The sequence below is a fragment of the Archocentrus centrarchus genome, chromosome 13, assembly GCF_007364275.1.
Source record: "Archocentrus centrarchus isolate MPI-CPG fArcCen1 chromosome 13, fArcCen1, whole genome shotgun sequence".
Taxonomy (NCBI): domain Eukaryota; kingdom Metazoa; phylum Chordata; class Actinopteri; order Cichliformes; family Cichlidae; genus Archocentrus; species Archocentrus centrarchus.
Window position 1 is genome coordinate 12,247,613 of NC_044358.1, and position 23,009 is coordinate 12,270,621.

The following is a 23,009-nucleotide window of genomic DNA, read 5'->3' on the forward strand; positions in this document are numbered from 1 at the left end:
CAACAGCAGCAGCTGACGATAGCTGCCAGCTGTGCAGTTTTACAAACAGAGGAGCTATCTGTAGGGGCCAAAAACATTTATTTAGCCGGGCCATAAACGCGCTTTTTTTAACAGTTTAAAGTTGGGAACGTGAACACTGGGATCTATGGGGACTGACTCGCTTCCTGGAGGAACTACAGTTTTTGGTACTCCATCAGCTCTGGAGGATGCAGCTAGGATGGGAGCAAACTATGATTTTATAATAATAAGGAGAGCCACATGTTGGTTTAACCTCAGATACACTCTCGACTTTTCCAGCAGCAGCAAAGTCACAGAGCATGGGCACCAAGGACAGGGTGCAGCTCATTTAGTAACAACCACCCCACCCCAAACACACACACACACACACAGAGCCCTCCATCCATCTTCTGTATCAGATGTCACCTTATACCCGTACCGGGGGTGAGGGTGGGGGCTTTAATAGCCCCGCTCCCCACCCTATAATACCTTTGCTGCTGCAGTCTAACAGCATATAGACTCCATCACATCTTGCGCAACACACACACACACACACACACACATGCGTGCACAGACCTGCTTGTGAATGAAACTGCGTGGTAATCAGAAGGATTGGGTGAATCAATAAGAGTGCACTCCCTGAAGATGGGAGATGGGAGATGGGAGTGGTGTGATGGAGGCCACCAAGATGCTCAAATTGATGTGAGGTCGCTGAAAATGAAGACAGTGTCGCGAGACAAAAGAGAGGGCGTGTCCGGGCATGGCGAGGAGAACGGAGGCAGATTGATTTGTCTGGGGGAAGGGATGAACCGGGGGGGGGGTGAAAGTAAAGGGGGAAGGGTGAGGAGGAGAAAATGAAGGAGCACATCTGTTTGATGGCTATGGCATTAAAAACAATCATGTTCTTTAGATATAATCCTTCAATAAAAATGTCTTTGTTCGATATTAGTTTCAGCTCGTTGTCTAACCATCCGTGTGTGATCAGACAAATGAAATAATAACAGCCGAGGGCCATTTTTGTTTTCTGCTGTACTGATTAATGTTGCACACAATCCTCAATCAGGTTCATTCGTCTAAGCCATAAACTCCACATTTTGTATTTGTTGTACGCTGCATGTAGCTGCATTGTAGCTTAGCTTTTAATAGAGTTTGTGAGCTAGAAACGTTCCCTTCTCATTTTACAGCCAATTACTCCCCACAGGGATGTGCTGCTTTTCTCAAAACCCGCTTTCCTCTTTGTCTTTGCTCTGTTTTGTTTCAGAAATATGAAGAAAAATGGCTTTAAGCTTTTCCAAAATTGCATTTTGGAAAAGCTAATAAAATCTAAGAAAGAGGGTTCACACCGAGAATGGGAAAATGGAGGGATGATTTGAGCTCTGAGGGATGCTGGGAAACCAGGCGGGTTTTAAAAGGTTCTAACAGCAAATCAGACGACAGCAAACAACTGAGTGGATGGAGGGGGGCTGCAGTATCAGCAGCGTCAGGGGATCTTCACTTTAATGCTTTCTGTCTGCAGATCACTTTTTAAGGGCAGCGTCACGAGCACCACCTCACCAGGGATATTGCCTAATCTAGATATTCACCAGCGATTCACAAACTTCGAACCCAAAGAAAATGTCTGTAACTGGAAAATCTTCTGATGCCTTCTGCAGAGAAAAGCAGTGAGTTGCTAAAAATAGCGAGAAGTGTAGCAAGTCACTTCGCAGGAAAGAGCGAATCTCACCCGACACTGTTGATACGGGAGGACTGACACGACTGTCAGGAACATCCTGAAATGCCACTGTGACACACTGCTCCATCATTTCTCACTGGAAGTTTGTGAGAGTAGTTTGTAGCTGCCAACGTTTAATACCCACATTTTAATGTGATCCTGCTCACACTGCAGTTCAGATGCTGGTTTAATGACTCAAGACTCAAGAAGACTTTATTTGTCACTATATGTAATGATAATCAGGCCTGACGGCAGAAATTGGAGTGCATCTGTTTGGTCTTCAAGCTTTGTTCCTCACGTCGGCCTCACTGCAGATGAAGCATTTACGCTAGTTTGTTTCCTTTGGGTATTTATGTTTCTACTGAGTGCTCAGGAAAGCAGCTGTTAGAGCTTCATAGTACAGAGGCCGTGTAGGGCCAACAACTAGAGCTGGGTCATAAAACAGTAAAGATGATTATTGCAAAATAACTTTGCCTTGACACAAATATGAGACATGATCAATATAAGGTCAATAGAACTCGTTCCATCCGTGTGATGACAGACGACACAAAAGGCCAATGAGAATGAGAATAGCTCCACGGTGAACCAATCATGTGGCTGGATTACAGTTACAGCCACGTTAGGTTAGGCTGCCAGTCCTGTGTTATCTCTCTGACACTGCTGTGAAATCACAAGTGCCAGCTGATTGGTTTGGCTGTCACTATTACCCTGCAGCCTGAGGAGGGTGAGCAGTGAGAGTCAGCAGAGCATCAGGTACCCAGGCTGGATCAGTTTATCACCTCCATCATCAGGAACATGAGACTAGCATCACTGACCCTGCAGCCACGCGTGAATGTGCTGAATAAAGACATGGAGGGGTTCATATGTCGCGTCACATAGTCAGAGTCACAAGGTCTCTGCAGGGAGGGAGATCGTTGGGAGCTCACGCCTTCACTCGTTTAACATCTATACAAATGTGTTAAATATGTTGGGTCTGCAGTTAGTTGTGTTTTCACTTCAGTAATCTTTTAGCCAATTAAAGGTTAATAAATGCCTTATTACAAGATTTTAGTAGCCATATTCCATCTACTGTGTAACTCATGTTTGGCAGTTTTACCTTAAAAAATTATATATATATATATATATATATATATATATATATATATATATATATATATATATATATATATATATATAATTTTTTAAAAATATAATTTCTGTTTTTTTAATGTGCAGTGAAAAAATAGTCTCTGACTGATGTAGACTTTACTAAATCAGTTTTCATACTGGTGTTATGTGGTTTTCTTCTCACATGGTTTCTCCTGCACAGGGGCATTTTTGTCCTGTCACCCCCCCCAAGGAGGTTTTATCCAAAGTCAGAGAAGACAATAACACTGATTGAAAATGAGCTTCGCAGTTTTTTTGGCTGGTACTATAGTCTCTGTCCTCCTGTGCTTCTAAGTTGGTTTCTCTCTCTTTGTCCAGCATGCCTCCCTGTCGGCCAGCCGCTCGGAGAAGGGGACGGGCTGGTCAAGCCGCTCGCTTGGTGCCAGATGTCGCAACTCCATCGCCTTGTGTTCAGATGAACAGCCACACATCGGAAACTACCGACTGCTCAAAACCATCGGCAAAGGCAACTTTGCCAAGGTTAAACTGGCGCGACACATATTAACCGGCAGAGAGGTGAGTTCAAGGAGACGACGCACAAAAGGGGGGGGGCAGAAAACACAGTTATTGTGCTGAAGGGCAGATGTGCACAGTGGTTCACACGAGGCTAAAGGGAAAGAGTTTCAGAGCTGCAGCAGGATAAATACTGCAGCTCCCTATAGCACAGCCGAGGCCTGAAACCCTTTAAGGAGGACAGTTGTGTTTTGTTTGTGTGGGTGTGCGTCCGTTTAAATACACTGCAGTCTTTCTTCTCATAAAACCCTTGACCTACATTAGCTCAGCTGATAACTCAAGGCTCAGGAAACTTTGTGTGTCTGCCACCGGCTCAGTCATGCGATAGCTGCTGTTTTCCACCCACACAGCGCAGCAGACGGTCATATATGGTGGTTCAAAGTGGTAGAGCGGTCCCGGTTTGACCGGGTCAGCGCACGTCCTTAAACCTCCTTCTTTATTCAGTGGACTTTAGCTGCTGTAAAACATGCTGCTCTTTGTCCTCGCTGCAGTCTGTTTTCTATATTTTTGTGTATTTTTCCATTTAAGTCTAACGGATTAAGATTGAGGGTCAGAAAGCCTGATTCAGCCTTATTCAGTGCGGACGCTGAAGTAGCTGATAATTAAAACAACTCAGAATGTGTTTAAAAAAATTAAAATAATGGCCAGTTACCTTAATAGGTAATGATTAAAGTCAGTTTTCAAGCATCAGTGCTGTTTGCTCTGTGAGTGTGTTCTCAGTTGTGAAGGTTTCCTGCTGTTTTAATGAAAGACAGCCCTTCAGATTCGGACCACCTTTTTGAACCCTCGGATATTTGTTCAGATATTTTTAGTCAGGATGGTATCTGTGATAAAGTCTCCTCATTTATACTGTTTTTGCTTGCTTGTTTTTCTGTCCCTTCCTCTCAGGTTGCAATAAAGATCATCGATAAAACGCAGCTCAACCCGACCAGCCTTCAGAAGGTGAGTGAGGCGTTCCTGCGTGTGGCGCTGTAACGAGTTGGCCTCTCGTCTTTGAACCGCGCTTTAATCCTTCTATCGTGAGCGCAGCGTTAGCAAACTTTTTATCTTTTCCATTTTAAAGATGTGAGGATCGCCTGCTGCGGCGTCCTCTCCATGCCTGTAGGCTGACCTGTTGTTGCCTTATATTAAAACCCTCAGTTGACCCTTGTGTGTTGTAGTCGTCTGACCTTTTACCTTTTGGTTGTTATGTGGTTAGGGTGTGAAACAAACACATTTAAGTGCTGAGACAACTGGCTCGGTTTTGTCTGTGGTTGCAGTGCGGAGACCTCTGTCTCTGCTGCCTGATAAAAGGCTTGCCTGTCCAGTTTTATGGGTTATTTAAGTCTTTTGTGAACTCAGTATAGCATATCCATTCCAAGGAGCTGGTGAAGCAGTGAGTCCTGCTTTGTGTCATTGTATTGCATCCGTCACATGTCCGCTCAGTCCTCCAGAACAAAGCCGGGCAAAGACTTGGAGTAACCTACGTCACCGTACGCTTGTCTGGTGACATTTAGGGTTATGTATTAACTACATGCGTTGCATTTGTGTCCCTAATGAGATTAAGCCCTTTCCTGCCTGAGCCCAGCCTGCTGCATCTATTTGTGTTTTTGTGCGCCGTGCATGTGTTAATTGAGCGCGATCTAATGAAGCAAAATCGCCCGCTGCCTCGGGGCTGCGTGCAGTTTTCAAGCAGTGAAAATACCTCGAGTACTTTCTCATTCAGCTGTGACTGTGGAGCGTTTACCCCTTTAAATAATGCAGCACTGAAATATTAATGTCTTCGCTGAGCGCGCAGCTTTCTTTACGCTGCTGCCTGTGAAACACCGCGTGACTGTGTTAGCCTGTAACCTGTAATTGCAGGTTAACCTCTAATAAATAAAGTAATAAAGTTAATTTAATGTTATTCACTGGAGCATTGTGTCACAGCTCCAGTATCACAGTATCTGAATATGAAAGACTAAAGCTTGATTGGGTAGCCACTGTGATGTCACCCAGTGGTTAATGAAGTGAGAACCAATCAGCACACCATGAGTAATCCTCCTTTCTGGCTCCAGTAATGACCACAATTTACAAAATGAGCTTCATGTTTTATTCAGTAAAATCTGAAAGTCTTGTTGAGCCCATAAATCATCATCAGGAAGTTTGAACCAAGGTCATAGAGCAAAGGAGCCGAGGGCCGTTCTTCCACAGATCTCTATACAGCTGGAAGAGTTTGTGCAGCCGGAGCGATCGCCCCCTGCTGGTCAGTAAGAAGAATGCAGGTTTAAAGCATCTCAGCGTTGGCTTCACGTTTGGACACAGAGGCTACGTCCATATATTTTACTGTCTGTGCATCTTCCAGAATGATGAGGCCAGTCTGTGTGTTAACGTGCTGCTTATTAGTGCGGCGTGTTAGTACTGATTCACCTGCCACTGCAGACAGTGAATCAGCTCTGAGGCTGTGCTTTCCCACATGTAGCCCACAGCGGCAGATGATGAGCATCAGATCCTTCCTCACTAATGGAAACAGTTTGGTTTGGACGAGGGTGCATTTTGGGACCGCTCACTTTTGATTTGCTATATTCTCACGTGAGCTCGGTCAGACATCACGTGCACTTTATGAAGCCGGCAGGTCAGAGACAGTTTGATGTCTGGTCTGACAGCGTTGGACACTTCTCACATGCACCGCCTCCATTATATGCCCAGAGAAATTCAGGGCTGCGGTGCATGTGTGAAAATGGTTTCGTCCATCTGTTCTTTGTCATTTGTGCTTTTAACCTTGTGTGTTTGTGCGACGGGCTCACAGTTTCAGGGATCATTCTCAGAGGGATTTCTTTGTACGGCCTCGACCCCACTGACCAAACTTTGTCCTTGTCCGATTCTCACTTTACTTTATCAGCAGCAAAAAGGACGCTGGATCAATACCACAGCACATACACACACTCACAGCCTATTGATGCTCTCAGCTGGTTAGGTAACTAGTCCAGGCTAGGTTTGACTCGACTGATAACGCAAAGCTGGGTTATTGATGACGTGTGGCTGTGTGGGACTGTCGGTCCACCTGGCCTCGATACTGGCCCGGACGAGCGATTGATTAGGCTGCTTCTGAGAGTGTCAGCGAAATAAAAACATGGCATCCCGATCCAAGCCTCTCCTTAACTCCTCTCTTTAATCCCCTATCCTGACATCTTGTTTACCTTGAAATGGCATCAGATAACATCCTGACAGAAGTCTGAATTTTCTTGTGCATTATTTGTAATTAAATGTTACAAATATCCATCCATCTATTTTCTTCCGCTTATCTGGGCCGGGTCGGGGGGGCAGTAGCCCAGACCTCCCTCTCCCTATCCAGCTCATCTGTGGGGACCCCGAGGCATTCCCAGGCCAGCCGAGAGGTGCAATCTCTGCGGCGTGTCCTGGGTCCGACACCTCAGGAGGCATCCCAGTCAGACTGCCGAACCACCTCAACTTCACCAATAATGTTACAAATATTAAAAATGGGCAAAAGCCGGATAAAAATAAATTATTTTATTACAGTGCTGGTAGTTTTCCTTTTGCCTCTGACTAAAACCTTTCTTAGGGGTGGGGGTATAATTCCTCTGGGGGGGGTATTTGTGTGTTGTGCGTGTCCTGTGGGAACACAGCAGTCATGAGAGTGATCGAGTTTTTCTCAGAACATAATTTGCCTTCGGCGGCGATACGCCGACTTACTCACATCATTAATCTGCTCTTTGAAGCTCCGGTCTTGGACTCATCAGGTTCAGGGTCTGTATATTCTGCAGTGGAGGTGGAGTGCTGCACGGCGCAGCTGTATCAGGGCTGCCAGCGACATCCTGTCCTGTCAGCATTATTGTCGTTGCTGTAGGACACTGTGCGTGCTGCCAGGTGACACCGTCTCTCTGCATCTCTTTGTCTGTTTGTGTCTGCCACGTTTCCTCTCACTCACTGCCCGTCTCTGTGATCCCCAAACTCAGCCTGAAATAGTGTTTCATTTCAATGTTATACAATAATCTGATACGTCACTCTAAAGCTCCAGCTTATTATTACATTTTTATGGTTATTTCACTTCATCGGTAAAATGCCAAACTTTGTTTCAGTTATTGTTATAGTGTAAATCATTTACATTTGGATGCTTTAAGTGGCTTGTTGCGTCTGCCCAACAAAATAATTTTTGTAAGAATCACAGTTGTTTCAGGATCAGCTGTTTCTTTGCATATTTAATGACGCCATCTAAAATGTTATCAGTCCTCATAATATACAGGGGAAGGACCTTTGGTGCTTTTGATGTGTGTAATTTTTTTCTGCATTCCTCAGCCCTCATAACCTCCTAATTACATTAGATATCAGCAGGTATCAGTGTAGGTAGAAAGAGACCTTTCCTTGTTTTGGCCAATCACAGCAGGAGGTGTGACCCTGAGGAGTTTTTATCCAAAAGGCACTTTTTAAAGTTCTCTCCAGTGATTTTTTTCAGGCGTCATAGACGTTAAATTGGTGCAGGTGTGCTGCTGAAACTATGATACATCTCTGATATTGAAAAGAAATAGTTCTGATCAGGCTTTAGATTGTAACTTGAAGTGTGTGTACAGTAGATTTTGTAGCTCAAATGTGTTTATTACAGATTTATGTGGATATCTCCTGTATGTATGAGAGCTACTGTGAGGGCTCAGAAACGCTGGAAAAACTGTACGTACTGTGGAGGCCCGTAACTCAGAAAATATTCATAGTACACAGCTTTATTAAACATACTAAAGTTACTGTAGAAGACAAAACCATCTGATTCTGAAGAGGTCAGGTGGGAGGCCCCGACTGATTTTCCATTAATGACACATAACAGAAAAAGCAGCAAACAATATTATAGCTGCGATTTCCATTGTTTTTATGGATAAAGCAGAGTAGTATCAGCTGAATAATGTGTTTACACATGAGACTGAGATTGCTGAATGTCTGCACTAAAATAGAACATGATTCCTGATGTGTCATCCTTTACAGGAGAACAGGAAATAAAAGCAGACGCAGCTCACGGGGAAGCATTAATCGGTCTTTTGTCTGATTGATGCATTTGCTTTAGTGTGCCTGATGGAAACGCACACAATTTGCATTTTAATTTTCACAGCATTAATATTCAAAAGTTGTCGTCTTCACAGTTGAGCTGAAACGGAAACGTGCAGCAGCTTCATCGTGGTCTTCCTCGCTGCTGTTGTCTGTGTGTCGTCAACTGTAGCTTTATCCCCCCCCCCACACTCCATTTTCTTTTTTTTCCCCTTTTCTCTTTATTTTGTTCTCTTTGCTGTAACACTGCGAGCACTTTTCCTGCTCTCTCCCCGGGCGCTGTGTTGCAGTAGGAGCTCTACTGTAATCACAGCTGTACTCTCTGTATCTCTACAGTACACGTCTGAAACCTGCAGGGACGCAGGCCTGTGAGCCTTTTAAAAGCATGCGCTGCTTCCTTCCTGCCACATTTCCACTTTCACTCACAGCTGACATACAGCAGAAACACCACAGGATGGATGGAGTCATGAGAAGTGTCACACGTTAAAGGAACAGGTTCAGATTTCATCAGACACGCATCTGCCGAACTACCTGAAGTGGCATTGATATATTAATGATATATTAATGTGCAGTTACCTTTCAAGGACTTCTAAACTCTGCTTTTCTTTGTCCCTTTTGTTATTTTAATACATTTTCAGTTCCTCTCTTTAAAGCACTTTGTAGCCTTCTTCAGAAAAGTGCTTCTTTAAACAGCGTTTATTGTTATTATTATAAATCCAGGTATTCTGTGGTTGCACGCGCAGACTGTGCCGTTGAGCAGAATGCAAATCTCTGCAGAGCTGTTCCCACTTACAAAGCTGCACCCTCTGCAAACAGTTTGTTTTAGCTCAGGATTCACCTTCGGCTGTTTGTTGTCTTGGAAGTGATTGTATAATGAGCTGGAAATCATGACACCAGACTGAGTGTAGCAGAACATTTACAGGCATTTAAAAGGGCACACTGGCAGTAACAAAACAATGTCTTCCAGAGATTTTTAGATGAATCTTCTTGGAAGTCTTGTGTTTGTGTGCATGTCTTTGGGCTCTAACAGCGACACGCAGGACCAAATGTTATCGCGCTCTCGTCCCCCGCGGTGTGTGTCGCTGGATAATCACCCAGACTGCGCGGGGCCCCGTGAAAAGCGAACAGCCACCCAACTTTGTGAGTGTGCACAAAAGTAAAGTGACTGTTTGCGCACACACGGGAGAGTTTGGGCCACTCTCTGATGCTGTCAAGTGTGTTTTGTCCCTCGCCCAGGCCCCTTCAGCCAGGAGCTAAATTCCAGACAGGCAAACAAAGGAGGCCATCATGTTGGGATGGGGAGGTGGGGGTGGGTCTGGGTGCACTGGCGCAGGAGCAGGGAACCTCAGAAAGACTAGATACAGAGCACAACTGAAGACAACAGACTGTGTTTGCATAAGACTTCATGTGCAGATAAACCCACAGAGCAAAACTCTCCATGCTCTGCCTTTGTGTGCATGTGTAATGCCATTATCTGGATTGCTATGCAGCATATTGTCCCTGCGTGGGTGTCTGCACATAATCACATTGTCGCTGCTGTGTGCATTGTTGTTATTGTGCCGGTCTGTGAAGGGAATAATTAGACAATAAAGGCACAAGAGGGCGGGCAGTCCGAAAGCAGAAGGTTTTCTCACAAGTGTTTCCTGGTTTAGACAACATCTGTGACACTACATGTCTGTGTCTTTAATAAAGCTGAGCCAGGATTCCTGTGATCCGAGCTGGAAATGGTCAGAATTAAACTCCAACTACTCTTCATCAATGATTCAGCTTCTCTTATCAACAACCCTGAGAGGTCCCATTGCTGAGGTGGGCATCTAGTAGGAGGTGGGTGGGGGCTTTTCCTCCAGGATCAGTGATATGTGAGGTCAAACATGTATGCAAATGTTCCTCAGTAATGAGTAAAAGGCAAAAGAGGCAAAACCCTTTAATGCTGCCTTAAACTGTGAGAGCGAAGCAGCCACACGTGCTCATCAGCTGCAGGCTCAGATAAACTTTCATTTGAAATGTCTTTGGAAAATCGCTTTATTAGGACCACAGTTCAGATTGTTGGTAGACGTGTTATCCAGATTTATTCATCCATCCAGGTGCACCCTGCACAGGTCGCCAGCTTTTCCACCGCCGCGGTTCCGGTGCCGGTGCTGTTCCCAAAAGAACCGGCGAAAAGCTTAGGAACGGGCCTGCGTTTCCACCTCGCTCGTGAACCGCTGCTTTACGTATGAGAGTGAAGCTGAAGCGAGAACACGCTCCCCTTTCTGTGCTGCAAACACGTTTTAGGGTCCAAACCAAACTACTGCAGCATCTGTGTGCAGCACAGAGGGAAACACAGACAGCGATTAGAGCAAGACGACAAGTACGCACTTTGTGTCCTTTTGCTGCCACCATGCTGCCCATCCAGAGTTGTGATTGATTTTTGGACTCATTTTCTGGTGAATGGGGTTAATAGTTATTTTCTGACATTTTTCATTCATAAAAGCCGTAAAAGCTAAACAGAGGACTCTTCTAGAATCTTAGATATCCCAATAAACCTTTTTTCAGTTTGGTTGATGTGGCGTTGGAGTCCACACAGTCCACTTTATATCCACACAGTCAGTGACACTTTCAGGTGAAGTGCAGGTAAAGGTCTCAACTCTTTTTCAAGAGTGGCCGGCCAGCAGAACCACACCAGTAACCTCAGCGTGCAGGTTATATGCAGTAACACACTAAGAACATAAGAGGTACAAATTCAGATACATTTCACCAACCATGTTCTCAGCCTTTAAAAAACAAAAAAAAACTTCATCGCCAATAATGAGCAGCTCTGACAGTGTCGGGCCTTCTCTAGATTTTTCCAGGAAAACAGGGACAAAAATAAAATGGGCAAACATTTTGTTTACGAGGGGCAGCCAATCAGAAAAACCCTGGTTCACAGGAGCGTTGCCTTAAAGGGAAAGAACCGAGGAGCCGCACCAAGACCCAGTACAGGATGAATAAGGATGATTTTGAACTGTGAGTTATGCAAAGCTACTGGACTACAATCATGAAGCTGGAAATGAGAAAAAGAGGTCCTCCTTAAACCACCAGGCTAAAATGCCCTTTGAATAACAGCCAGCAACAACAGTACGTCTGCAAACACGTCAGGAACATGAGATGATCTGTGGTGTTTGTGCACACGGGCCGGCTCTGATTGATCTGTACTCTGCTGAAGGGCAAAACAGCATTAATTGTGTTTTTGTTTGGTGAGGACTAGTGCCTAAAAGCCTGTGGGCGTGACACAAATACGTTTTTTAAATGTGTTTATTTGACACCAACAGTACACGCTAATGGATATCGATATAAGATGTAAACGTGGCAGTTTTAGCAGAACTGCAGGTTACATAAAACTCAGATACACAACAAAGCAAAGACGCACAAACGAAGCATCCTGCAGCGAGTTTTAAAGTGAACAGCTGCCAGTTTAAGACCGACGTTCTCCGTGTTTCATGGAGACCGCTGCAGCGCCGGGCCGAGGAGCTCAGCCGTCACCGTCACCATGATTCTGCTCTTCTTCGTCTTTCACTCTCTTCCTCTTTTTTCCCTCTCCGATTCTTCAGCCTTGTGACAGGAAGTGCACTTCGTGATTTGAGTTCTTTGTTAAACTGCATGTCCTGCAGTGGATATGTGATGGGCCCAGCTATCAGTACCTCATTTCTCTGTTTCAGCCTGTTTTCTTTATGCTCCTTCGCTAACTCTGCGTGTTTGTGAGAGCATACTTGTCTGGATGGACAGGAAGAGAAAAAAAAAAAGGTCAAAGGTTGATAGTCTCGGCAGGACACGCACATGAATCAAACCTGTGCAGTAATCCTCTCAATATGAGAAAGGGACAAGTGAGAATCTGCAGCAGTCGGTCATCAGGTTGCTTTCTGTAAATCTTCAGGAAAATGTTTCGGTTTCCTGGCGGGGAGGGGGAACTAAAGGGTGTAAGAAGGTGAGACAGAAACGTTGAAGAAGAGGCGTCGCTGTAAATATGGCTGCCTGGAAAAGCGAGGAGAGCGGCAGGCAGAGTGAAGGCTGCATGCACAAACTGTCAGCGTCTCCTACAGCTGACCTGTTTGGCTTGTAAAGACTTGTGTTTACTGAAGAGTCAGTTTCCTAAACCTGGAAATTTTACACACAATATTAAGTTACATTTATTGTAAAAATCAGTAGGTCCAAACGTGACAGCAGCTGTGGGTCTGTGTCTTTGTGTGTGGCGTTTCATGACTTCCCACAATCCCCTGGGGAGTATGAGGCCCAGGGATTATTACCTGGGTTTCCATGGCAACTGTGACGCGGGCCGTCACCAGGAGCGAGGAACAGGAAGTGAATTAAGGGAGGATGGATATAAGAAGACCCCTGAGGTTAAAATGATGCATTTAATTGCAATCTGAGAAAAAAAATTATAATTTGGATTTCACCAAGAATGAATGTAATGCTTGTAATCTTCAAAATGCACCTAAAGTGCAATAAGAAACTTCATTATTGTCCCCACGGCAGCACGAGCCGAGGATTAACGGATCAATACCGCTGACTCAGCGGTTTCCTGGGCAGCTGCTCGGGCCTCCTCTCACACTTACCTCATTTTGGAAACAATTCCCAGCTGTCGCTCACATCTTTAAATATGAAACATCTCAGCAAGCAGTGGCCACACATTGATTTCTCACTCAGAAGAGCGAGTGGGCAGGAAAGAGGAGTGGGAAGGTGTGTGAGTGTGGAGGAGAGCGAGGTGAGGGAGGACAGGCTTAACTGATAATTCTTCTTAAAGCTCAGATGAACAGCTGATGCACCGTGCACTTAATTCAATTACACACACTCTCCCACTGGACCTGTGTGTGTGTGTGTGTGTGTGTGTGTGTGTGTGTGTGTGTGTGTGTGTGTGTGTGTGTGTGTGTGTGTGTGTGTGTGTGTGACAGTGCAGCTCTCCGTTTTAGGAGCACAGAGTAGAAAAATAAAGCCGTGTTAACAGCACATCAGCAGCCAGAGAGCCTCCTGTGTGGTTCCTACGTGTGAATGCTTCTCCTGCACAGCGTGGCTCTTTGCTGGAAGCTGGAAACATGGATATAAATCACTTAGCAGCTGCATTTCACTGTCTGTGGATTAGCCTGCCATGTTCATTTTTATCAGTAAATTAGGTTCACAGCCTTGGAGTCATCGCCAGGTGGATTATTTTTATTTATATGTTTCTGTTGTGTGTCCCTTTCTCCTCCTTCTAACACTCTTCACTGTAATCTGATCTTGTTTTGGCCTCTAAGACCTGCCTTTCTCTGACACATTCAGTTTTTTCCTGTCCAGTTAAGTGTTTTATATGAATGAAGTTATAATATTATTAAAATATGTTCAGCATGCACAACACTGAGACCTGTCCAGGTGGACCCCACCTCTTGCCCTGTGGCAGCGGGGATACGCTCCAACCTGCAACCCTGAGCTGGATAAGCAGAAGAGGACGGATGGATGGATGGATGGATGGATGGATGGATGATTGCACACCACCTCTTGTGTCTTACTTGTTAGCTCTTTGTCACACTTTTGACAAAGTGGTACCAAACATGGAGCCTCCATGTTGGCCGTTCGGTGAGGCCAAATCAGTTAGTGAGAGGATGTTCTTATGGAGACAAACCAGAGCGGTGGTTTTCCTCTGGGTCCGCTGGCTGCGAGGAATCCGTCTCTGATCACTGAGAGGAAACGTACGCAGGCGCAGGCATGTAAGACGGCGCTGCCTCTGGCGGCTGTAACGCTGTTCGGGAACGGTTTTTACTGCACTGTGAGAAAGCAAATTCCTCACAGCCGGTGGATCCAGAGAAGAAGTCAGATTTAGTTTTAAAGTAGACAGAAAAAATAATACTTATTTAAAGCTGCTGCCTCATGCTCAGCAGCTGACGGGTCTGAAGTGAGATGCTATGAATATGCAGCAGATGCATGCACAGATGTACAGACTAAGGATGGATCGGTTTTAAGTTGGGAAATGAGTTTTTTTTTCTTCTAAGTGATGAGATGATCGACACCATTCTTCAGTGTGCATGTTTGATATGATGCTACCATGCATATTCACTTGTACCTTAGCAGAGGGGCACTCACCGCAGTAGCTGTTTGTTCTGTTTCGAGTGTGTTTGCAAAGCTAACAAACTGCTGAGTTGTGCTCTCATCTCTTCACCAACAAATAAGCACTGCTGGCAAAATCTCAGATTATATCTTTGCAAATTAGTCCCGTGGTCCTGTGGTTACATCATCGAAAATATCTTTGATTCCTCTGTTAGCTGTGTCAGATGAAGGCGTGCAGGTATAAACATATGGAAGCGTAACCCTGAAAATGCCATGAAAACATGAGTCTTATATTCTATGAGGAGAGTCAGAGACAGAGGGATGAGGGAGGAGGGTTTCCGGGGCAGCTGAGGTTCTCCCACCAGAATGAAGGCATTGGGGCATTCCTGCTTTTGTATTCTTATTCTTTTCACAGCTTTTCTCTCTGTCTTTTGCTCCTTTTCTCCTTTTCTCTGCTTCTTTCACTCATATTTTATCGAAGACTTTTTAATGAGTTTGCAGCAGTGCTTTGAAGAGGGAAAAAATGACACAAACACTGCTGATACCAGCGTTTATCATTGTTTTCTTCTTTCCCTCCATCTACACCCCTGATCTTATATATTAATCATTGTTTATTTCCCTATTTGTTTTTCCTGCTGAAACACTCTTCCCAGTGAAGCCCCGTTTCCCCTTCGCAGTCACAATCTCTCACTTTGTCAACCAAATAAAGCCTGAGTGATGATTGATGAATGGATTAATTGCATGTGTGCATGCACTGTGTTTGCAGTTTTCTCTGATTTCGGTTCATTTCTGTGCTGAAATTAGTGCTTAAAAGCGTCTCACTGTGAGTCCGGGCGCTCTGTAATCTTTTAAATGGTGTTCACAGACAAATGCATTACTTTAATTAGACAAAGAGAGAGAGAGAGGGTGATTGCATAAGAGTGGCAGGATGAGGCAGCAGTCTGGAGCGCAGTGATTGATGTGGTGGTGGTGGGGGGGGGGGGGGGGTCCTTAGGGAAAGCCACCCAGGAGAGGAGGCCTCATTGTCAGCCTAGCATCAGTGGGATGTTCCCATGGGTGACCCCAGGTCTAGAGGTGGTCAGAAAGGTGTGTGTGTGTGTGTGTGTGTGTGTGTGTGTGTGTGTGTGTGTGTGTGTGTGTGTGTGTGTGTGTGTGTGTGTGTGTGTGTGTGTGTGAGAGAGGAGGGATAAGATGAATGAAGGGAGCAGTTTAATATACACCAGCTGTGAACTGTATCTGTAATGATGGAGACACCTGGATGGTCTCCTTTCCTTGACCAGAGCAAAATGAAAGCGACTCAGGTGGAGTTTAAATGGCTGCGTCTCCTCTTATAGCCACTGTATGTTCTTTATATTTCACACAGTGCTGCTGCAGCATCAGCTTTTCCCTAAAACAAACAATATTATTGTGAAATCAATGGAAAATGTGATAAACTGTCGGCTTCCTCTGTATGCGTGTTTGTTGTTGTCTCTGTGGCACGTTAAACATTTAAGCTTCATAACGCTGTGATTATTTGTCCCATAGTTTACAACAGTATTTATAGTTTACCTGCGTCTCCACAAATAAACAGCTCCGACTTTTACTCTAGTTTCACGATTTGCCAAAAGCAGCAGTTTGAACGACCTTCGTGCTGTCACGTGTTCGTGTGATGGACGCACCTGAGCCGCCTTCTCATTCTCTGCTTTTCAGGTGTTTCGAGAGGTACGCATCATGAAAACGCTGAACCATCCAAACATAGGTGAGTCAGCTCACACACACGATGATCATTTTTTTATGATGACCTTTGTGTTGACATCTCTTTCTCTGTGTGTTACAGTCCAGTTATTTGAGGTGATTGAGACAGAAAAGACTCTTTACCTGATTATGGAGTACGCTAGTGGAGGTGAGTGACGCCATCATCACCGTCATCATCAATGCCAAGTATAGATTGGTGCCAATTAGCTTCATTGCTTCTGAACTGTACAGTCCAGCCAACGAGATAATTTACTTAGTGTATATACTGCGTTTGCATTGGTGAGATGTTTCTCTGCGTTACGGCTCTAATATTTTCTCTCCTGTCTTTTTTGGGCTCCTTCGTTCATCTCCGGCTTTGTTCCCATGCTCTAATCTATTTTTGCAGCAGCGTCTTTATTTTTCTTTCTTCTGTCTTTGTGATCCCTTAATCTGTCTCTGCTGCTCTCTGTGTGCTGTGTGATCGCGTACTTTCCAGCACCTAATAAGGAGGCAGCGGCTCACCGGCCGACACGCAGCTCAGATCAGCTCGATCTCGGCCCGCTGTGCCGTTTAAGAAATTAAAAGTTTGGTGGGAGGACGAGCAAACAGAACGATTTCGTACTTTATGTTTCTGGAATAATAATTAATGTGTCCAAGTTATGTTGTGTTTTTCATGCATCTTGCTGTAGAAATACAGCAACCAGTGTTAAGATGGGATTTTGTGGGTGGATGTCCTCTTACCCACCCGCCACCGCAGACACATGCAGTTCCCACATTTACAATAATGCTGCAATAACTTTTTAGTACTGTGAATACTTGTACTGCTCTAACACAGGTCTGAAACCAGCCTGCCAAAGGGCCATCCCGATGGCTTTGCAGTGTGTGCATACTGCTGTTACTTTGTACCAAAAACTCAAGTTTAATGGGTTTGATGCTTTATGAGATCCACTTTCTGTTATTCACAGCGTGCAGCTCCACGTGTTTGATTTTCCCCTCCTGACACGACCCCAGAGGGATGTGTGGCTCCTTCAGGGATCGAACCGGGGATCTTTCACTTGTTAAATCATCTTGTTTGTAGATGGATGGTTCATTGAATGAGAACAGTCCAGCCCAATTCAGATCAAATTTGCTGGGCTCACGCTCAAAACTCTGAGCTCGGAAAACATTTTGGGTCAACACTCGAGATGTGAAACGTTGAAACATGAACGGACACCCAGTAAAGGATGAAGGACGAGAAATGCTGACTTCACAGAAGTGCTGCAGGTGGAGGGAGTTAGGATTTACTGAGAAACGTGCAGGAGTGTTGCAGCTCCGTCAGCCTGGAAAAAAGAACTTCAGGTGTCACTCACTGACTTTCATGCCCACTTAAAATGTCCTCGTTCTTCTTTCAGGCGAAGTGTTCGACTACCTCGTGGCTCACGGCAGGATGAAGGAGAAAGAGGCCAGAGCCAAGTTCAGACAGGTCGGTGAAGGCCCCCCCCCTGCATGTTTGAATGTTTGTCCCTTTGCACTGTAAGCTCAGTGCACAAAGCAGCAAATCCCTCCGATCAAGGAAAACCGCACAGCAGGAGTGCTTACACTGATTCTTTTGAGGGGGGGGGCTGCTTTGGCATGTATGAATGGAGCTTCTAGTTCAGGAAGCTTTCATTTGAAAGAACAGTATTAGGTGCATTTATCTTCTCATTTTGTCTCTCTGCCTCCTCAGATCGTTTCGGCGGTGCACTACTGTCATCAGAAGAACATTGTTCACAGAGACTTGAAGGTGATTGATTACCTGTATTGTAGCGCAAACGATTAAAAATCCTCCTTTTCGATAAGCAGAACTCTGAACATTAATGTCTGAGTCCATTATCAACAGCTAACTGAATTACCTGAAAATATGTTCAAGCATTTTTAAAGCTATGCAGTACTCTTGGTAGAAGATGTACCACTTCATGTGTACCAATACTGAAAGATTATAGATAATAATCCATTATACTTGATGGTTTTCATATAACGTGTCTGTGTTCATGCTGTTTGCTGCAGGCGGAGAACCTGCTACTAGACGCCGACTCCAACATTAAAATAGCCGACTTTGGCTTCAGTAACGAGTTCATGGCGGGTAACAAGCTGGACACGTTCTGCGGCTCCCCGCCCTACGCCGCCCCAGAGCTCTTCCAGGGAAAGAAGTATGACGGTCCAGAGGTGGACATCTGGAGCCTGGGGGTAATCCTGTACACGCTTGTCAGTGGGTCTCTGCCTTTTGACGGACAGAACCTAAAGGTGGGTGACGGCGGGCCAGGGTTTGTCAGACTGATTTGACGTGACTCGGAGCTCACAGCCGTGTCTCAGTTTGAATTATGTCACAGAAAAATGACCCCGCATGGATCCTTTTTTATACACTTGTCTTAGATGCAGCCGTCTGTCTCAGCCCTTCATTCAGTCGTGTTATTGTTTCTTTCCCTCGGTGCACCTCACCTGTAGTTTAAGCTCACGCTGTCTGGGTGTGTGTGTTGCGTTCAGGAGCTGCGGGAGCGTGTTCTGAGAGGGAAATATCGCGTGCCCTTCTACATGTCTACGGACTGCGAGGGAATCCTGCGCCGCTTCCTGGTCCTCAACCCCACCAAACGCTGCTCGCTGGAGGTGAGGACGAAGCTTTATGGCACAGAGCGAGTTTACAGACAGATGTCATATTTGTGGTAGTTAGCTGTATACGCTGTTGGTATTTTCAGGAGGTTAATCACACCTTTTATAGCAGATTGAAGCCTTCTGTGGCTAATCTGTTGTTCTATTATCACTTTTGCTCTTTTTGCCTCGTTACTAGCAAATAATGAAAGACAAGTGGATTAATATCGGTTATGACGGCGATGAGCTGAAGCCCCACTTAGAGCCTGTGGAGAACTTCAGTGATACCAGCCGCATTGGTGAGAAATGCCTTCATCACTAATTTAGTTTCTCAATAATTCACCACATCATTAACTGATAAGTGTTGATGGGATCAGTCACGTGAGAGGTCACAGAAATATTCATTAAGGCCCGATGTGCAGAGTTTTAACAGTGGGTCAAAGCTGGCATCATTTCCAACCTCTGAGTGAACTGTGGTATATGATAGGTTCAAAGGTCAAAGTTTCTTTATTGTCACTGTATATACAGCGAAGTGTTGGTGCACTCTGGGATAAAGCAGCACAGAGACAAATAGAAATAAATAATTTAATACATTCATACTTCTGTGAATATAAAGGTAAGATATATAATACAAGTACAAACATAAATAAACTGCATTGCACGTGGTTGTCATTGAGGAATGAGTTGAGGTCAGTGATGCTCTGTGTCGCTCGCCTGAGGGGAGGAGCTGAAGCAGGGGGCGGGCCGGGTGGGAGGGGTCCTTCAGGATGTTTTGGTCCGACAGCGAGAGCTGAAGAGTTCCTCCGGGGCAGGTAAGGATGAGTGGGCGATGAGTGGCCAGTACTCCGAGCTGTTCCCAAACCACAGCAGGAGGCCGTGTGTCCAGACACTCTCTATGGAGCAGCGGTAAAAGGACGCCAGGCTAAGCTTCTTATGCAAAATATCAGTAGGATGTCACCGAGTGGCACGCTGAGGATGGTGGAGTAACTGTTTCTAACTTGGCTTGTATTGTTTCAGATGTGATGATTGGGATGGGATTCAACAGAGAAGAGATCAGAGATGCGCTGAGCGGTCGAAAGTACAATGAGATCACTGCCACGTACCTGCTGCTGGGACGGAAGAGTGAGGTGAGTGGATCGGCTCGTTTACCTGTTTCTTTTGCTCCTGACGTTACGATAAATATGTGAATACTTGGACGTTGTGTTTATATGTCACTGAAACAGGGTTGAGAAGAAGCCAGCTGCAGTCATGACCCCCCGACTAATTTAGACTGGCATATGAACCGGACTCACCCGGCCTGTGCTGCTGCGGGCTCATAAAGATCGATGTCTGAGTCCAGTCACGTTGTAATTTTCTGTCTGTCTGTCTCTCAGACGGAGGGCACCGAGTCTCGGTCTAGCAGCAGTTTAAGTCTGGCTCGAATCCGGCCCGGCACCATCGCCAACGGAACAAGCAAACACTCCACTTCCTCTTCCTCCTCGGGTGCACAGTCTTCCTCTTCCGGCCATAAGGCGCAGCGCAGTGCCTCCACGTACCACCGCCAGAGACGGCACTCTGATTTCTGTAAGACCGATGACATTAATTTGTTTTTATTTATGCGGAAACTGCATAAACTTTAGCTCACTGAGGACCCTTTACTCTGTTAGGTGGTCCAGCGGCTCCAGGATCGACACACCCCAAACGGAGTCCCAGTGGTGTAGCTGAAGGGGCGGGGCTTAGAGAGGAGCGGCTGTCGATACGAAAGCCGAGCGCCAACACCGCCGGTTCCCGGAGCATCCCAACCCCCTCCAGTCCCATGGTGAGCTCTGCTCACAACCCGAATAAAGCTGAGATACCTGACCGGCGCAAGGAAGTGAACTCAACCACGGTAAGACCAGAAGGTTCATGTGCAGGTGGGCGGAGTCTGTCGCTTTTAACCCCTTATCAATACAACAGGCGGCAGAGCCCTAACAGTCCATGTAATCCAGTTACTGCAGATTATAGCCCTTTAAGGCTGTGTAAAATAAATACAGTCCCCTCCTAAAGTACAGGAACCGTGAGGCCAGTCCCTTTGTTTCTGCTGCAGACCGAAAACATTTGGGTTGAGACAAAGATCAACATCTCAGCTTTTATCGGATACACAGATCAGAAGATGACACCTTCGCTCTGAAGCCACCAATTTTCCTTGTGAACAAAAGTATTGGAACAGATAAACCTAAAATAGATTAAAGTGAATAAGACTGAATGTTTAGATGCAAATCCTTTGCTTGCAACAACTGCATCAAGCCTGTGACCCTCTGACATCACTAAATGTTTGGATTCTTCTTCTGTGGTGCTGTTCCAGCTTTCAGCGCAGCAGATCCTTTCTTTCTCCAAACCTTTCCACCACCATGGTGACGGTCCATCTTTGTCTCATCAGCCCATCAAACCCTGTCTCAGAGGTCCTGAGGCTTGTCTCCGAGCACGTGGCCTTCCTGCTCTTCTTGCTCAGTAGTGGTTTGGATCTTGTGGTGAAGCCTCTGTGCTTTTGTTCATGAAGACGTCTGTGAACAGTAGATTGTGAGACCTTCACTCCTGCCCTCTGGAGGTTGTTGCTGATGTCACTAACAGCTGTTTTAAGGTCTTTCTTCACAGCGCTTGCAGTGTTTCTGTCATCAGCAGCTGTCGTTTTCCTCGGCTTACCTGTTCTGTACCTGTTACTTAGTACCAGTGACCACTTTCTTCTTCAGGACCTTCCAAACAGTCATACTGGCTATGACTGATGTTTGTTCATGGCTCTGATTGATTTTCCATCTTCTCTCAGCTTCACAGCTGCTCGTTTCTCGCCCACAGACAGCACTCCGGTTTCATGCTGGTCTAACCATGAATGCACAGTCTGCACAGGCAGAACCCAAATCTGAACCTGAGCGCAGACGTTCATTTACTGTTTGAATAATCACTGTAACAGGACACACCTGACCAGCAAAACACACCTGTCAGTCACATGTTCCAACACTTCTGCTTCAGACCAAAGGTGCTCTCTTCTGATCCAGATGTAAACACCTGTTTAAAAGCTGAGATGTTGATCTTTGCCTCATCTTTTAACGTCAAACCCAGACGTTTTCAGTCTACAGCAGAAATAAAGGGCCTGCCTCACTGTTCCTGTGTGATGGGAACCAAAAATATTAATATCCTCCACAGATAAGAAAGAAGCAGAACAGTAACATTTTTACATATTTTGAGATAAATAATCAGATTAAGCATGAGAAATGAAGAGCACAGTGTGTGTAAAGAGTTGAAGACTGCAGTCAGATTAATCTGAGATTAATCCAGGGAAATCTTTGTTTCCAGATAATCTCGACTGCAACTTTCCCCTGAATTTCCTTCAGTTTTGAGTCTCTTTGCTTTGCTAAACCGCGATCTTTTGTGTCGTAGCTCGTTTTACTAAATTTGCGAGCTCCTGGTTTTCCGACTCTCTCTCCAGAATAACATCCCTGCGAGTGCCATGACTCGAAGGAACACGTACGTGTGCACAGACCGATCCAGCACTGATAGACACTCCCTGCTTCAAAACGGCAAGGAAAACAGGTGAGTCGCAAAGGTGTATATGAGTCTGTCTTTTATTATCTATAGGGTCCAGTCAGAGGGAACTAAAAGATGTTTGAAAATGCAGATGTTTTATTTCTTCTTCATTTCCTGACAGCATGAGGCAGATTAGCTGTAATTACATGACTCAGGAACAGATTCATGCTCCAAATTCACAGACACACACTGGAAGCACAGAGTGTACTGTATGTGTATAAATACATGCATTAGTAACAGTAGGATTCACCGTCGTCATTACGAAGCAGCCTCCTGCTGCACACCTCTAACGTTCACCTGAGGACCCGTAAAGGCTGGCAGCAGAACTCGAGGTCAGGCGGGTAATTACACGTCTGCTTTTGTTGGCTTTAAAGAGAAAAACAACAGCAGTTTGAACCGTCACATTTCATCTATTTGAACGATTTTAACACATTTTTATTCATTGTAAAATAAAACGGGACGTGTTACTGTAACAAGTCGGTTTTGTGCTGGTACAGCTCGTCCCCTTTAGCGCACAGTTTAGCACGTTTTGGGCCCTCGGTGCTTCACACGCACATTTTGTCTCTTAAAGACAGGAAGCAGGGTTTGACACGGAGCATCGCTGGCTTTGTCTTTGTGCTGTGTGCAGCTTCGTGTGCCCGGTGTGAACTGTCTGTTGTTACGACAGATGGTTGTCTGCGTGTCGGTCCCTGAGCGTGGTGGTCACCATCCCCTCTCTCGCTGTGTCTGTCTCACTCTGCTC

The 23,009-nt window shown here is 45.4% G+C and overlaps 1 protein-coding gene across 2 annotated transcripts in view; it reads left to right on the top strand.

The window, feature by feature from the left end:
• Window positions 1-23,009, top strand: part of mark4b (MAP/microtubule affinity-regulating kinase 4b) — a 53,592-nt gene that overhangs the window by 16,738 nt on the left and 13,845 nt on the right. For both annotated transcript variants that reach the window (XM_030744508.1, XM_030744509.1), the window contains exons 2-14: window positions 3,173-3,370; window positions 4,256-4,309; window positions 16,100-16,148; window positions 16,227-16,292; window positions 17,515-17,585; window positions 17,829-17,885; window positions 18,149-18,385; window positions 18,626-18,745; window positions 18,927-19,026; window positions 19,745-19,854; window positions 20,101-20,290; window positions 20,374-20,594; window positions 22,170-22,273. In XM_030744508.1, coding sequence (XP_030600368.1) covers window positions 3,173-3,370; window positions 4,256-4,309; window positions 16,100-16,148; window positions 16,227-16,292; window positions 17,515-17,585; window positions 17,829-17,885; window positions 18,149-18,385; window positions 18,626-18,745; window positions 18,927-19,026; window positions 19,745-19,854; window positions 20,101-20,290; window positions 20,374-20,594; window positions 22,170-22,273 — 1,577 coding nt within the window. The remainder of the gene's footprint in view (window positions 1-3,172; window positions 3,371-4,255; window positions 4,310-16,099; window positions 16,149-16,226; window positions 16,293-17,514; window positions 17,586-17,828; window positions 17,886-18,148; window positions 18,386-18,625; window positions 18,746-18,926; window positions 19,027-19,744; window positions 19,855-20,100; window positions 20,291-20,373; window positions 20,595-22,169; window positions 22,274-23,009) is intronic.